This window comes from Oncorhynchus gorbuscha, linkage group LG25, assembly GCF_021184085.1.
Source record: "Oncorhynchus gorbuscha isolate QuinsamMale2020 ecotype Even-year linkage group LG25, OgorEven_v1.0, whole genome shotgun sequence".
Taxonomy (NCBI): domain Eukaryota; kingdom Metazoa; phylum Chordata; class Actinopteri; order Salmoniformes; family Salmonidae; genus Oncorhynchus; species Oncorhynchus gorbuscha.
In genome coordinates, this window is record NC_060197.1 from 32,603,941 (window position 1) to 32,619,759 (window position 15,819).

The window sequence follows — 15,819 nt, forward strand, 5'->3', positions numbered from 1 at the left end:
AAGGAAACAAAGCTGATTGGTCAAATAAGTAATAAGCAGTGTTTGTACAGCAATAATTAGTTATACCGCTTTGGAACTGAGCTAGCGCTTGCATATATATCTAGAAGAGGAAATCAGCAAACGCTGTAGCACTCCAGGAGTAGGGTTATTGATAGCTGAGGCTAACTCAATGAGCTACAACGTTTAGAATGTCACAGATAGAAATGTAGCCAATTTGCAGAACTGACACAGTTCCCTAATCTAAATGACTGAGAATCATATCCAGTCTACCTAATTTACCGACTCGCCACAATGCCCCAATCGTTTCCATTCTCAATTGTTGAACCTGCTGTACTGTTGTACTTCCCTGAATCTGTATTCAATAGGTGAGATTTTTACACAACCCATTTCCTCACTCAATGTCACTTCTTATTTTTACTTTGTATGCAAATATATGAAATTATAACAACCCCAACCCTGTCCCAAGAAGTGGCACAATACAGTACCCTTTAAAAATATATTTTACAATGTGTGTTACCTCGCTCAGGGTGGAGCTCAAAAGAGAAGCGGGCAAGTCCCTTGGCATCAGCATTGTGGGGGGCAGAGGGATGGGCAGTCGCCTTAGCAACGGTGAGGTGATGCGGGGCATCTTCATCAAACACATCATGGCGGACAGCCCCGCCGGCCGCAATGGAACCCTGAAGACTGGAGATAGGATTATTGAGGTACACCAATCAATATTATTTCACACCATAGAGATTAGCATGCATTTACTTTAACATGGCAAAATGGTAATTGCACAGTAATAACCTATGAATGACTTGTTTGTTTCTTTGGGATGTGTCAGGTGGACGGTGTGGACCTGAGTGATGCCAGTCACGAGCAGGCTGTGGAGGCCATCCGCAGGGCAGGAAACCCTGTAGTGTTCCTGGTCCAGAGTATCGTCCACAGGCCCAGGGTGAGCCCTCTAGCTCCTTGTGTTAGCCTGCTAACATTGCTAGCTTACTGTGACAGCATTCTAGCCAAGTGGTCCTAGCTCCTTATGTTTACGATGCTAGCTTACTGTCATAGCATTCTAGTTAAGTGGTCTTAGCTCCCTGTGTTAGCATGCTAGCATGTTATCTTACTGTGATAGCATGCTAGCTAAGTGTTCCTAGCTCCCCGTGTTAGCATGCTGGCTGTGTGGTTTATGTCTTTCAACAACAATACTTCATTTCAAATCAAAATCAAATCAAATTTTATTTGTTACATACACATGGTTAGCAGATGTTAATGCGAGTGTAGCGAAATGCTTGTGCTTCCAGTTCCAACAGTGCAGTAATATCTAACAAGTAATCTAACAATTCCCCAACAACAACCTAATACACACAAATCTAAAGGGGTGAATGAGAATATGTACATGTAAGTATATGGATGAGCGATGCCTGAGCGGCATAGGCAAGATACAATAGATGGTATAAAGTACAGTATATACAGTACATGTGATATGAGTAATGTAAGATATGTAAACATTATTAAAGTGGCATTATTTAGAGTGGCATTGTATAGTGACTAGTGATCCATTTATTAAAGTGGCCAGTGATTGTGTCTCAATGTAGGCAGCAGCCTCTCTGAGTTAGTGATTGCTGTTAAGCAGTCTGATGGCCTTGAGATAGAAGCTGTTTTTCAGTCTCTTGGTCCCAGCTTTGATGCACCTGTACTGACCTCGCCTTCTGGATGATAGCGGTGTGAACAGGCAGTGGCTCGGGTGGTTGATGTCCTTGATGATCTTTTTGGGCTTCCAGTGACATCGGGTGCTGTAGGTGTCCTGGAGGGTAGGTAGTTTGCCCCCAGTGATGCGTTGTGCAGACCGCACCACCCTCTGGAGAGCTTTGCGGTTGAGCCCGGCAGGATGCACCACCCTCTGTGATAAAGCCCGACAGGATGCTCTCAATTGTGCATTTGTAAAAGTTTGTCAGGGGTTTGGGTGATGCCAAATTTCTTCAGCCTCCTGAGGTTGAAGAGGCGACGTTGCGCCTTCTTCACCACACTGTCTGCGTGGGTGGACCATTTCAGTTTGTATGTGATGTGTATGCCTAGGAACTTAAAACTTTCTACCTTTTCAACTGCTGTCCCTTCGATGTGGATAGCAGGGTGCTCCCTCTGCTGTTTACTGAAGTCCACAATCATCTCCTTTGTTTGTTGATGGAGATTTCCTAATCTCTCACCATTAATTATCCCATTCTAAAAGCTACTTAACCATCCTGTATCCAACAAAGACTACAGTAGCTACAGTATCTGTATATGTGACATGGCTTCAAAAGCATGACTGGCTATTAGGGCGCTTTCACACCTTGAGAGTGCGCTTTGTGAGAGGACGGATTTCAAGTGGGAGAAAGACTATTGCTTATATTAAATTAATTGACAGATTCCTTGTCTCGACCATTTAATTAAAAGTTCAAAAGAAACTTAAAATGACAAAACATTACACTGACTGTATTTTTGCTGCATAATCTTGATTGGTTTGAAAGTACCATTCGCATGATTAACTAATATCCTACTGGAATTGCTACAAGGTTTGCAATCGCCGACGTACACTCAGTGGCCAGATTATTAGTACCGGGTCGGACCCATCTTTGCCTCCAGAACAGCCGGAATTATTCGGGGCATGGATTCTACATGGTGTAGTGTTCAAATGTTGCTCAGTTAGTATCTAGGGACCTAACATGTGCCAGGAAAACCTTCCCCACACCAACACACCACCGCCACCAGCCTGTACTGTTCATACCAGGCAGGATGGGGCCATGGAATCATGCTGCTTACTCCAAATCCTGACTCTGACATCAGCATGACACAACAGGAACCGGGATTCATTGGAGCAGGCAATGTTTTTGCACTTCTCAATTGTCCAGTGTTTGATCGTATGCCCACTGGAGCCACTTCTTATTTTTAGCTGATAGGACTGGAACCCGGTGTTGTTTGTCTGCTGTAATAGCCCATCCGTGATAAGGAAAGATGAGTTGTGCATTCCAAGATGCATTGTACTGCACTGTTATTTGCCTGTTTTTCTCTGTAAACCCGAGACACTGTCGTGCGTGAAAAACCCAGGAGGCCGGACGTTTCTGAGATACTCGAACTGGCGCGCCTGCCACCTACGATCATACCACGCTCAAAGTCACTTAGGTCACTCGTTTTGCCCATTAAAACATTCAATCAAACAGTAACTGAATGCCTGTCTGCCTGCTTTATATAGCTAGCCATGGCCATGTGACTCACTGTCTGTAGGAGCAAACCATTTTCGTGAATGGGGTGGTGTACCTAATAAATTGTGTATATTGTGTAATATTGACATACAACTCACATCAATTTGCATGCATGGTTAAAGCTTTACAGACCTTTTCCGCAACCTTCCACTAACCAGTCCAGCATGCACCTCTTCCTCAGCCCAAGTCCCGCTATAGCCCCACTTCATCACCAGTCATAGAGTACAGCACCGCTTTAAAACGCTTGCCTCATCACATGTGCCAGGTAATCTCTCTCTCACTCTCTCCCTCACCTTCTCTCTCTCACCCTCTCTCTCCCTCTCGCTCGGTTTCTTTTTATCTTTCTTCCTCTTTTGCTTTGCACATCAGTGGAGTCTATGTTGCTTTATCTCTCCATTCAGAAGTTTTCACAGACTTGCTTATAGACTACTGTATGTATGTGTGTGCAAAAAAAAGATACCCAATAAAAAATTGGAATCGGGTTGCATCCAGGGTAAATGTTATATGCTGCAAAGGTTAACTGCTATGGTCAGGTCTGTATTGCTCTTGCCCTTTTAAATGGTGCCGTTGGGGCCCACCTACAGATCGTAATGATGCTTCCTAGCAGTTTCCCCTTTATAGCCTTCTACACTTCTCTGTCACTAGTGAATCATCCAAAAGCACCCTTGAGGATTCTCGGAAACATTTGTTGTTTGGCTTCTAAGAAAGAGCTCAACTTTGATTTTCTTTCAAAAACGGGTCTCCTCGAGGACATTTATTACCAGTCACTTATTTTTGGAATCATTTGAATAACTACAGAGGTGTTTTTACTATTGAGCGTACATTTTCTTGGTGTTTCAACTTTTGAGCCTCCAAATTCCCTTCTTTCCATGAGAGCCTTTGATAAAAATGTTGTCAGTGCCCAATCTTACTTCATTTAGACTGATTGCTTTTTCCTCCTTTTGCTGCTCAAGGTCTGCTTTTGGGCGGTCAATCATACAGTGTATAATATACTCTCTCAGTGTAAAATAGTTTATTTTTGTCCCAGTTTCCCAGACCCAGATTAATTCTACTAATGAACTCAAAAGCAAGCTCAGTGGAAAATCACCATTGAAAGTGCTTTTGAGTCCAGGAATAGATTGTGCCTGCCTGGGATACCAGCTCATAAAGTTTTGTGAACTGAGAAAGAATTAAGGAACAGGAAAAGCTAAAAGAACACAATAGCCAATATGTTCAGTACCCCAAACCACAAGGTTCACTGCCATGTTGCTGTTGTGGTTTCTGGCTGGCAGGCAGAATATATTAAGTCAGCTCCTGGTTGAGAGGTGGTCAGGCTTGGGTGGAATATCGATCACCGGCCTGCCTACCTCACTGGACGCATCATTTGAGTTTTCCCTATGTGTAACGTGTACAATAACTACTCTGACAAAGGGTAATCAATACTCTAGTGTAGCCAAGCTGATACAATCACAACTCATGAAAAAAAAACACTGATATTTTGCTCAGGCGACTTTTTTTGTTGTATTCAAACAAATGTTTTTAATATACACTACCGGTCAAAAGTTTTAGAACACCTACTCATTCAAGGGTTTTTCTTAATTTTTTTATATTTTCTACATTGTAGAATAATAGTGAAGATATCAAAACTACAAAATAACACATATTGAATCATGTAGTAACCAAAAAAAGTGTTAAACATCATTTAAAAATATATATATTTCAGATTCTTCAAATAGCCACCCTTTGCCTTGATGACAGCTTTGCACACTCTTGGCATTCTCTCAACCAGCTTCACCTGGAATGCTTTTCCAACAGTCTTGAAGGAGTTCCGACATATGCTGAGCACTTGTTGGCTGCTTTTCCTTCTGCGGTCTGCGGTCCAACTCATCCCAAACCATCTCAGTTTGGATGAGGCCGGGGGATTGTGGTCAGGTCATCTGATGCAGCACTCCATCACTCTCCTTCTTGGTAAAATAGCCCTTACACAGCCCGGAGGTGTGTTGAGTCATTGTCCTGTGAAAAACAAATGATAGTTCCATTAAGCCCAGACCAGATGGGAAGTCGTATCGCTGCAGAATTCTTTGTTAGCAATGCTGGTTATGTGTGCCTTGAGTTCTAAATAAATCACAGACAGTGTCACCAGCAAAGCACCCCCACACCATAACACCTCCTCCTCCATGCTTTACGGTGGGAAATACACATGCAGAGATCATCCGTTCACCCACACCACGTCTCACAAGGACATGGCTGTTGGAACCAAAAATCTCCAATTTGGACTCCAGACCAAAGGACAAATTTCAACCGGTCTAATGTCCATTGCTCGTGTTTCTTGGCCCAAGCAAGTCTCTATTTCTTATTGGATTCCTTTAGTAGTGGTTTCTTTGCAGCAATTCCACCATGCAGGCCTGATTCACACAGTCTCCTCTGAACAGTTGATGTTGAGATGTGTCTGTTACTTGAACTCTGTAAAGCTTTAATGAACTTATCCTCTGCCACAGAGGTAACTCTGGGTCTTCCATTCCTGTGGCGGTCCTAATGAGAGCTAGTTTCATCATAGCGCTTGATGGTTTTTGCGACTGCACATGGAGAAACATTCGAAGTTCTTAACATTTTCCGTATTGACTGACCTTCATGTCGTAAAGTAATGATGGACTGTCGTTTCTCTTTATTTATTTGAGCTGATCTTGCTTTGATATGGACTTGGTCTTTTACCAAATAGGGTTATCTTCTGTATACCACTCCTACCCTTGTCACAACACAGCTGATTGGCTCAAACGCATTAAGAAGGAAAGAAATTCCACAAATTAACTTTTAAGAAAGCACACCTTTTAATTGAAATGCATTCCAGGTGACTACCTCATGAAGCTGGTTAAGAGAATGCCAAGCGTGTGCAAAGCTGTCATCATGGCAAAGGGTGGCATTTGAAGAATCTAATACAAATCAAAATATATTTAATATTTAATACTTGTTTTGGTCGCTACATGATCCATATGTGTTATTTCATAGTTTTAATGACTTCACTATTATTCTACATTGTAGAAAATAGAAAAAATAAAAAATAAAAAATAATGAGTAGGTTTTCTTAAACATTGACCGGTAGTGTATATGGATTCTTTTACTTTACTGAATGTACATTCTATACATTTTAGACATTTACCATGCAAGCCTCACCAATTTAAATACAGTATGATGTCTCACTGTTGTAAGTTCAACCTTTGCTGATATGTAATTAGATGACAATGCCTAATGGTGTATTTTTCATGTCTCCGTCTCTCTTGTACATAACAGTCCTCAACCACGGACACCAACGAGGAGAGAGTGGCGCGGCGCAATAGTGACAAGGTTAGTGTCTCTATGCAACCTTCAAACCTGCATCAAATACATATGTCAAATCATTTGAAATACTTGAGGTGCTCTGGATTTAGCTCGGAGCAAGCAAACAAGCACTGCTCAAGTACTGTATTTGAAAGTGTTTGGGCGACGGTCTTTTAAACTTAGGTAATGCCTGTAACTTGACGTTGTATTGTCGTAGAAGTCTCAAACCAAATTTCCGCAGGGCTTTGGGAAACATTTTTTTGTTTATCGTGCTTTTAATGTTCAGGTCCCATCACAACGAGTGGATGTGTGATTGCATACACATGACCCTTCAGTTATCCAGTTTTAGTCCGCAATAACGAATCATATTTAGCTCATAAAATTAGGATTTTTCGTAGACCTAGCACTTCACTCATACTCTCCATCATAGAAGTGAAGTGAAGTTTCTGCCTTTAGTTTCGCTATGATGCTGTCCTAGAAAGTCACTGACTATTCTCTGTTCTTTGTAGGAGGTTGAGTGTCACAGTAGACTATTCCTACGCCTCTCCCCAACTAACCCTTTCACTCCTACTCCGTTTAAGGTTTGTGGGTCTTTGTGTTGTCGTGCTTTTCACCTTCTATTTCCATGTATGCTCGTACGGTTGTGTTATGGAATATATGTGGAGACACATACTGGACAGCCCTTACATGCATGCATGCTGTCCCAGCATCTTTTCACTAAACCTGTTTGAATACCTTTTTCTTTTTTTGTTGTTTACAGATAGCATCGATACAAAATTTCTGAATTTTGGATCTTTTTGCAAAATGTGGAAATTGAAATTGCCAAATTCATCCCCAAAATATGCAATGGTTTGATCCGGAATCAAAATGCATTTGAATTTAATTAAATGTATCAAAATAGTCCATTGTTTTCCTTTGTATCCATTATCAGATTTGTATTTTTATTTATTTCACCTTTATTTAACCAGGTAGGCCAGTTGAGAACAAGTTCTCATTTACAACTGCGAACTGGCCAAGATAGAGCAAAGCAGTTCAACACAAAAAACGCAGAGTTACACATAAACAAACGTACAGTCAATAACACAATAGAAAAGTCTATATACAGGGTGTGCAAATGTAGTAAGATTAGGGAGGTAAGGCAATAAATAGGCCATAGTGGCGAAATAATTAAAATTTAGCAATTAAACACTGGAGTGATAGATGTGCAGAAGATGAATGTGCAAGTAGAGATACTGGGGTGCAAAGGAGCAAAAAAAAAAATAACAATATGGGGATGAGGTAGTTGGGTGGGCTATTTACAGATGGGCTATGTACAGGTGCAATGATCGGTAAGCTGCTCTGATAGCTGATGCATAAAGTTAGTGAAGGAGATTTAAGTCTCCAGCTTCAGTGATTTTTGCAGTTCATTCCAGTCATTGGCAGCAGAGAACTGGAAGGAAAGGCTGCCAAAGGAGGAGTTGGCTTTGGGGGTGACCAGTGAAATATACTTGCTGGAGCGCGTGCTACGAGTGCTGCTATCGTGGCCAGTGAGCTGAGATAAGGCGGGGATTTACCTAGCAAAGACTTATAGATGACCTGGAGCACGTGGGTTTGGTGACGAATATGAAGCGAGGGCCAGCCAAAGAGAGCATACAGGTTGTAGTGGTGGGTGGTATGTGGGGCGTTGGTGACAAAACTGATGGCACTGTGATAGACTACATCCAATTTGCTGAGTAGAGTGTTGGAGGCTATTTTGTAAATGACATCGCTGAAGGCAAGGATCGGTAGGATAGTCAGTTACTTTACCAACTGAATTTAACAATACAGCTTTAGGTTGTAGTCATCTACACCTGCTATGTTGAAACTAAGCGATTGTTATCTGCCTTTTTGCCACACAACAAATCTATTTTCCCAATACTTGTGTGATGTGGCAGCCGCCAAAGCGGGAAGCGGGAAAGACATCGTCCACCACTCCTCACCTCTCTCTTCCTGTGGTTCCCCACGTTGGAGAGACAGACACGGATACTCTGACAGAGATTCCCGACAGACCGTCCCAGACAGAAGAGGAGGATACGTTTGGCTACAGATGGAGTGAGTGTGACTCTATGAACAGATCCAGGAACAGTTTTGCCTTCCTCTTAATCCTAACCATGGCCATTATGGAGGGGGGAGGACTGACCATTATGGGCAACTGCCCCCTTAATGAAAGGATCGATGTTGGCTAACCCAAGTTATGTTATCTGGGTTCTCACATTGCTATTAGTGATCATTGCACAATGAATAAGCCCATGGGCCCAGTCCAGAGACACAACCCCTAGCCCCTACTCCCTAGGCACTTGTGGAGAACTGGATAGATTTGATAGGGGAAAGTCCAACAAATTCTTAAGAGGTCAATGTGCAGCTACTACCATATTTATACTCCTTTCAGATTTACACAAATATCCACTGCACAGTGGGTAGGAAGTAGGGTTTGTTTCTGGACTATGCAATGGATTCAGATATTTCCCTTATGGCTTGCCTGCTCCCATGCACTAGGACCTAGTGGCCACTAGAGGGCCTCCACATTGCTATCATGGTCTTGCCAGTGCTTGAATTGGGCCGGAACACACCGGTACACCCAAAATTCTAACCGACACCAATTTCAGTCCACTTCAAGAGCTAAGTATTTTTATTTGTATTTATTATGGATGCCCATTAGTTACTGCCAAGGCAGCAGCTACTCTTTCCAGGGTCCAGCTAAAATTAAGCCAGTTATATACAATAAAAAACAACATTACATTACATTTACAACAGATTCTCTTCTCAGTCCCTTCTGTTCCATAATGTGCTTGCATGAGTTACTTGATGTGGAATGGAGTTCAATGTAAGTCTTGCTACTAGGATCCCAAGGCAAGTGAACTAGACTAGCACAGTGATATTATACCTATCCAGTTATTCAAAATGAAGTGCTTTGGGCCTTCAAACTCAACTCTGGACCTCGAAGCCAGACCCACTGTGTTTTTTTTTTCATTCTTCCCCTGCAACACCAGGTGGGTGCAATTATTTATCAGGTAGAACAGAAAAGCAGCAGGCTCCGGACATCGTAGGGTAAGAGTTGAACACCCTTAGCCTAGGGGGTAGGGAAAGGGGTTGTTTCTGGATGGGGCCTCAGGCTCTTCTGATTACAGGCAGTGTAGTCCCTCCTGGGCCCCTGGTGTGTGTGTGTGTGTGTGTGTGTGTGTGTGTGTGTGTGTGTGTGTGTGTGTGTGTGTGTGTGTGTGTGTGTGTGTGTGTGTGTGTGTGTGTGTGTGTGTGTGTGTGTGTGTGTGTGTGTGTGTGTGTGTGTGTGTGTGTGTGTGTGTGTGTGTGTGTGTGTGTGTGTGTGTGTGTGCGTGTGTCCTGTGGTGATCCGATTAATGAGGTGGAGACTGGAGAGGTGAGTCAGTAGTACAGTAGCATTTAGGCATATAGCCCAGAACAACATAGATGAGAGATAGAGAGAGGCCTGTCAGTCAGGGAGTGTAATAGAAGAATTTGACTCTTGTGAGATGTTGTATTGATTATGACTTTGCATTTGATGTTATCCTTGCGCTTAGAACCCTTTTGTTTGATTCCCATTCATGACTTCTCTGTCACATTCTTCTTATGTTCGGGTTGTGAGTGTAGTAAGTCAAGAAAAGCCAGCTTAAATCCAGCTTAAAGCTATACTATAAAATACATAGAAATCTATCCATTATAGCTGTATGTGGCTCTATTCAATCATTTCACATGTGAATTGTAATTATACAACACACACAGGTTGTAGTCAAGCCGTCCACTGTATTCACGTCCATCAGTATGATTTGTCAGTGTTTCAACCCATTTCAATCTATCTACTGTTCTCTACAGAGAACATCAGTCAGAGGTACGACAGCCTCCCAGGGCTTCTCCACATGATTGAGTTGGAGAAGGGGAAGACTGGCCTGGGCCTTAGCCTGGCTGGCAACCGTGACCGCTCCCGCATGAGCGTGTTTGTGGTCGGGATCGACCCCAGTGGAGCCGCCGGCAAAGACGGTCGCGTTGTGGTCGGGGATGAACTGTTGGAGGTGAGGGGCTTGGATTAGTAACTTAGTGGTCACAGATGCTTTAGATGGGTGCTCCTTAACCAGGAGTTGATGCCCAGTGGTTATTACTGTGTTGTATGGTCTGAATCAGACAAATATGACTTGATTTAGATTCTCCTCTCTGATTTGAGATCTGCGTTGAGTTTTAGTCTCGACTATATTATCTGAGGTTTGGAGGAAGCAAGCAAATTTAATGACAGTTGCTGAATTGAATAGTATTGCATCGAATTCAATTGAAGAAAGTGCTATGAAGACAGTAGTAATAACTACATTTCTGCACCCTATCAGATCAACGGGCAGATTCTGTATGGGCGGAGTCACCAGAATGCCTCCTCCATCATTAAAAGTGCCCCATCGAAGGTCAAGATCATATTCATCAGGTGGTGTATTTGAAGAAACAGGGACATATATCCCAAGTCCTTATCTCCATCCCCCAACCAAGTTTTGTTTCAAGTATCTTTACCAAGTGTGAACAAGGATAAAAATGTATAGATACGGTAGCTCAGTGTTTCCCAACTCCAGCCATCCAGTACCTCCAACCATAAACATTTTTTGTTGTAGCCTAGGACAAACTCACCTGATTCAACTTGTCAACCAATCATCAAGCCCTCAATAAGTTGATTCAGGTGTTTGCTGTTAGGGGTAGTGGAGGACTGGAGTTGGAAAACACTGTTGTGGCTGAGCCCCTTCAATAGCAAAGGACTAGTTCAAGTCTAATGCGTCACCATATAAAGCCCAGTAGAGGGAGCTATGGTGTTACAAAGGACTGATGTAAACTGATATCAGGGAAGACACAAGGGGCGTCTCAATACTCCAAGATGTCTTCTTCTATTACCTGTGTTACTATCAGTCAGGATCCGTGAAAACCCAGCTAGTTATCACACATAGACAGGCCCAAATGAATCAGACCAAAATAAGGGATTCTCGACTCACGGGCAGGAACACACACCACTTAACTCACCTGATAGCCTCAATTAGACTTGTGTGGTTTACAGACTCAGCCTGCGTCCCAATTGACTCAATATTCCCTACATCAGGGATCATCAACTAGATTCAGCCGCGGGCCTATTTTTTTTCTTGAGCAGATGATCAGGGGGCCGGAACACAGTTAGAAATAATTAGTCAACTGCAAATTGACCGCAAGAAGCCCAAGCAGATAGACTATTTGATTTAAACATAATCATTTCATACGGTCACATATATCTCTCTATTATGCGTAGGAATACTTTGGAACAAATTTCCATAATTTTTTAAAGTCCAACCATTTAAGACAAGAAGTAGTGCACTGTATAGGGGAAGGGATGCCATTTGGGGTACAGGCTCTGTGATTCATATGAGCTATAAGTATCAGACAGGCAGAAAGCTGGGTGTGATCTCCTCTGATTGGTGATTTACTCTGAGTTATGACTGGTGGGCAGGAACACAGATGCTCTCAACCAGATGGCTGTGGGACCAGTGAGGGAGCATGGAGACACACTGGAGCCCCAGACAGAGGTAAACACACACACACACACACACAGGCAGGCATGTGCACACAAAGGCATAGTACATACACACACATGCGGGCATGCACGCTGACACACACACACACACACACATGCTCACACACACACGCCACATGCATACACACATGCATATAAAATACCTTACAGTGTGAGGCAGCTCAATGACTAAAAATACACTCATATATTCTACTCTTTCAATCTCTTTATTATTCATTTTCTCACAGCTGGAAACATGTTCTTCCATTGCACCCTCGGCGATCGATGTCGACATGTTCAAATATGTGCAGCACGTCATTCTGCTGAAGGTGAGACACTCAAGACTCCCATGCTGCTCTGCTATATGTTACCTGGAGAAGCTCCCGTGCTGCTATGATTTATATAACCTCAGACCTTTTCAGGAAAAGGTTTTATTGATGAGGTCATAAAACAAAGGGAAGTAGAGAGAACCATAGTGAGAGAAAGAGAGAGAGGTAAGGGGGTCGAAATAGCCTATTCTAGTTTAATAGGCTGGTAAAAGAGAGAGAGAATGAGAGAGTGGAGAAAATGGGCCTATTCTAATTGGATAGTCTGTTATCAGAGAGACAGAGAGAGGAGGAAGCAAATGATCGAGGAACGACCGCAATCTACCCTAGGAACTGAGAAAGAGCAGGATAGACAGAGAGAGAAATAAAAAATAAGAGAGGGGATGTGAACCTATTCTAATTTAATGGGTCTTTTGACAAGCCAAACACCTGGATGGGAGTCTCAGCCGAGCTATCTATCCACATGGTATATTAGAGGATTAAGGTATGAAGGTAACATCTGGTATGGGTACATACCAGACACGTACTTCCCTGTAACTGCCTCTCGCTCTACAGGAACAAAAGATCAAGATGCTGAGTGAAGCTGGATTATGTTCATTACAGCACATCGTACCAAAACATTTTGCCATAGAAAATGTAAACAAGTGTTTCGTATTAGTCAAGTTCAGATGGTACCTCCCTGTTTCTTTAGAGTCTTTGATGCCGGTAGAACCATAATGCTCCAAAATGCCTCCACAATTTAGAAAACAAACCTGTGTTGTTTCTGATCGCTATGTTCATGTTTAATGTGTCGTCATGCACATTTCATGTGCATAATTATGTTTTCAATTGTGATTCACTGTGCCTATAATTATGGTTGACAGGGAGCTATTGAGTACAATTCAAATACATTATCACCGTTTAACTCTAGGAGGAGGGTGGATTCGGCATCACTTTCAGTGAGGACACCAAGGATGGGCTTGTGATTCAGAGTATAACTGAAAAAGGACCAGCAGGAAAGGTATGTCACTCTACTGTTTCTTACTCTTCTGATTCAAAGAGGTATTCTCTATCGAAGTGTTCTGGGGGACCCACAAAGGGAGCAGGGTTTTGTTCCAGCCCAGTGCAAAACCACCTAATATTACTGGTCACATGTGGCTCAGTTGGTAGAACATGGCATTTGCAAATGCCAGGGTCATGGGTTCAATTCTCATGTGGGACCAGTATGGAAGATCAAAATGTGAAAATGAATCTACTGTCTATCTGCAAAAATATAAATAACTAATCAACTGCTCATTAGGACCTTTATTAGTTGAATCAATAAAAGGCTGGGTTGGAACAAAAGCCTGTACAACCTGTACTACCTGCCCTATCAAGAAAAAAGGCAGTAACTGCTCATTTGATCAAAAATGAGTCAATGTCATTTTTGCTACATTAAATACATGCTTAATCATGTGGACTAGTATCCTGCCTCTATTGTAATGTGTTTTGGAGAAAATGGTGGTCATGTTAGCAGTTACTACATAAAGTTACTGTGAAACCTAGGTAAATAAAAGGCATATTTCTCAGTTCCACGCAATGAGCAGTTACTGCCTGTTTGCTGGGTAGGGCAGAGTAGTGGTCCATGACTAGTTTTAAAGAACAATACTCTACAGAAAATCCTATTGGACAATCCTACATGTTATGCTAATTGGTTGCCCACATATTACCCATTGCAAAACATTCTCTAACACCAGTCCTGTATTTCTCTATGCAGAACGGCAGCATCAAATCTGGAGATAAACTCCTGGCTGTGGAGGATAAGCCAGTGATGGGCTACACTGTGGACAGGGTAAGAGCTGCCTCTGCAGCCATTTTAGACCCACACCCTATTCCAGGGTTAATGTATATTATCTTGCTGAGTGTTAGTTAAGTAATAAGGCCTGAGGAGGTGTGGTATATGGCCAATATACCACGGATAAGGGCTGTTCTTAAGCACGACGCAATGCGGAGTGCCTTGACGCAGCCCTTGGCCGTGGTATATGGACCATATAGCACAAACCCCCGAGGTACCTTATTGCTATTATAAACTGGTTGCCAACGTAATTAGAGCAGTAAAAATACATGTTTTGTCATACCCGTGGTATACTGTCTGATATACCATGGTTGTCAGACAATCAGCATTCATGGCTCCAACCACCCGGTATACAGTGGGGCAAAAAAGTATTTAGTCAGCCACCAATTGTGCAAGCTCTCCCACTTAAAACGATGAGAGAGGCCTGTAATTTTCATCATAGGTACACTTCAACTATGACAGACCAAATTAGAAAAGAAATCCAGAAAATCACATTGTAGGATTTTTTATGAATTTATTTGCAAGTTATGGTGGAAAATAAGTATTTGGTCAATAACACAAGTTTTTCTCAATACTTTGTTATATACCCTTTGTTGGCAAGGACAGAGGTCAAACATTTTCTGTAAGTCTTCACAAGGTTTTCACACACTGTTGCTGCTGGTATTTTGGCCCATTCCTCCATGCAGATCTCCTCTAGAGCAGTGATGTTTTGGGGCTGTTGCTGGGCAACTCCCTGTCATGTTTTGTCATATATTGTCTTGTCCTTGTGCTTTCCCTTCTGTTCGTTTCCCCCTGCTGGTCTTAATAGGTTCGTTCCCTTTTTCTATCCCTCTCTCTTCCCCTCCCTCTCTCTCTTCTCTCTATCGTTCCGTTCCTGCTCCCAGCTGTTCCTCATTCTCCTAACTCACTCATTTAGTCTTTTCACACCTGTCCCTTATTTTGCCCTCTGATTAGTGCCACTATTTCTCCCTCTGTTTTCCGCTTCTGTCCTTGTCGGATCCTTGTATGATGTTCGCTGTGCTGTGTCCTTGTCTCGCCCTGTCGTGTCTTGTCTCCTTCAGATGCTGCGTGTGAGCAGGTGTCTTAGTCTGCTACGGTCGGTGCCTTCCCGAAGCAACCTGCAGTCAATGGTCGAGTCTCCAGTCTGTCCTCGTTACTACGAGTGGATTTAAGTTTTTTCCTGTTTTGTTTTCCTCTTGAGTGTTCCAGAATTATTACTTTTGCCTTTTACTGGAATAAAGACTCTGTTTTCGCTAAGTCGCTTTTGGGTCCTCATTCACCTGCATAACACTCCCTCCAAAGATTTTCTACGGGGTTGAGATCTGGAGACTGGCTAGGCCACTCCAGGACCTTGAAATACTTCTTACGAAGCCACTCCTTCATTGCCCGGGCGGTGTGTTTGGGATCATTGTCATGCTGAAAGACCCAGCCACGTTTCATCTTCAATGCCCTTGCTGATGGAAGGAGGTTTTCACTCAAAATCTCACAATACATTGCCCCATTCATTCTTTCCTTTACACGGATCAGTCGTCCTGGTCCCTTTGCAGAAAAACAGCCCCAAAGCATGATGTTTCCACCCCCATGCTTCACAGTAGGTATGGTGTTCTTTGGATGCAACTCAGC

The 15,819-nt window shown here is 42.7% G+C and overlaps 1 protein-coding gene across 8 annotated transcripts in view; it reads left to right on the plus strand.

The window, feature by feature from the left end:
- Positions 1 to 15,819, plus strand: part of LOC124013674 (multiple PDZ domain protein-like) — a 74,865-nt gene that overhangs the window by 44,487 nt on the left and 14,559 nt on the right. For 7 of the 8 annotated variants that reach the window (XM_046328059.1, XM_046328063.1, XM_046328058.1 and 4 more), the window contains 11 exons: positions 527 to 704; positions 827 to 937; positions 3,403 to 3,486; positions 6,489 to 6,542; positions 8,429 to 8,585; positions 10,362 to 10,558; positions 10,865 to 10,956; positions 11,995 to 12,070; positions 12,306 to 12,386; positions 13,294 to 13,383; positions 14,119 to 14,193. In XM_046328059.1, the coding sequence (XP_046184015.1) occupies positions 527 to 704; positions 827 to 937; positions 3,403 to 3,486; positions 6,489 to 6,542; positions 8,429 to 8,585; positions 10,362 to 10,558; positions 10,865 to 10,956; positions 11,995 to 12,070; positions 12,306 to 12,386; positions 13,294 to 13,383; positions 14,119 to 14,193 (1,195 nt within the window). The remainder of the gene's footprint in view (positions 1 to 526; positions 705 to 826; positions 938 to 3,402; positions 3,487 to 6,488; positions 6,543 to 8,428; positions 8,586 to 10,361; positions 10,559 to 10,864; positions 10,957 to 11,994; positions 12,071 to 12,305; positions 12,387 to 13,293; positions 13,384 to 14,118; positions 14,194 to 15,819) is intronic. The other variant, XM_046328061.1, reaches the window with a different exon arrangement.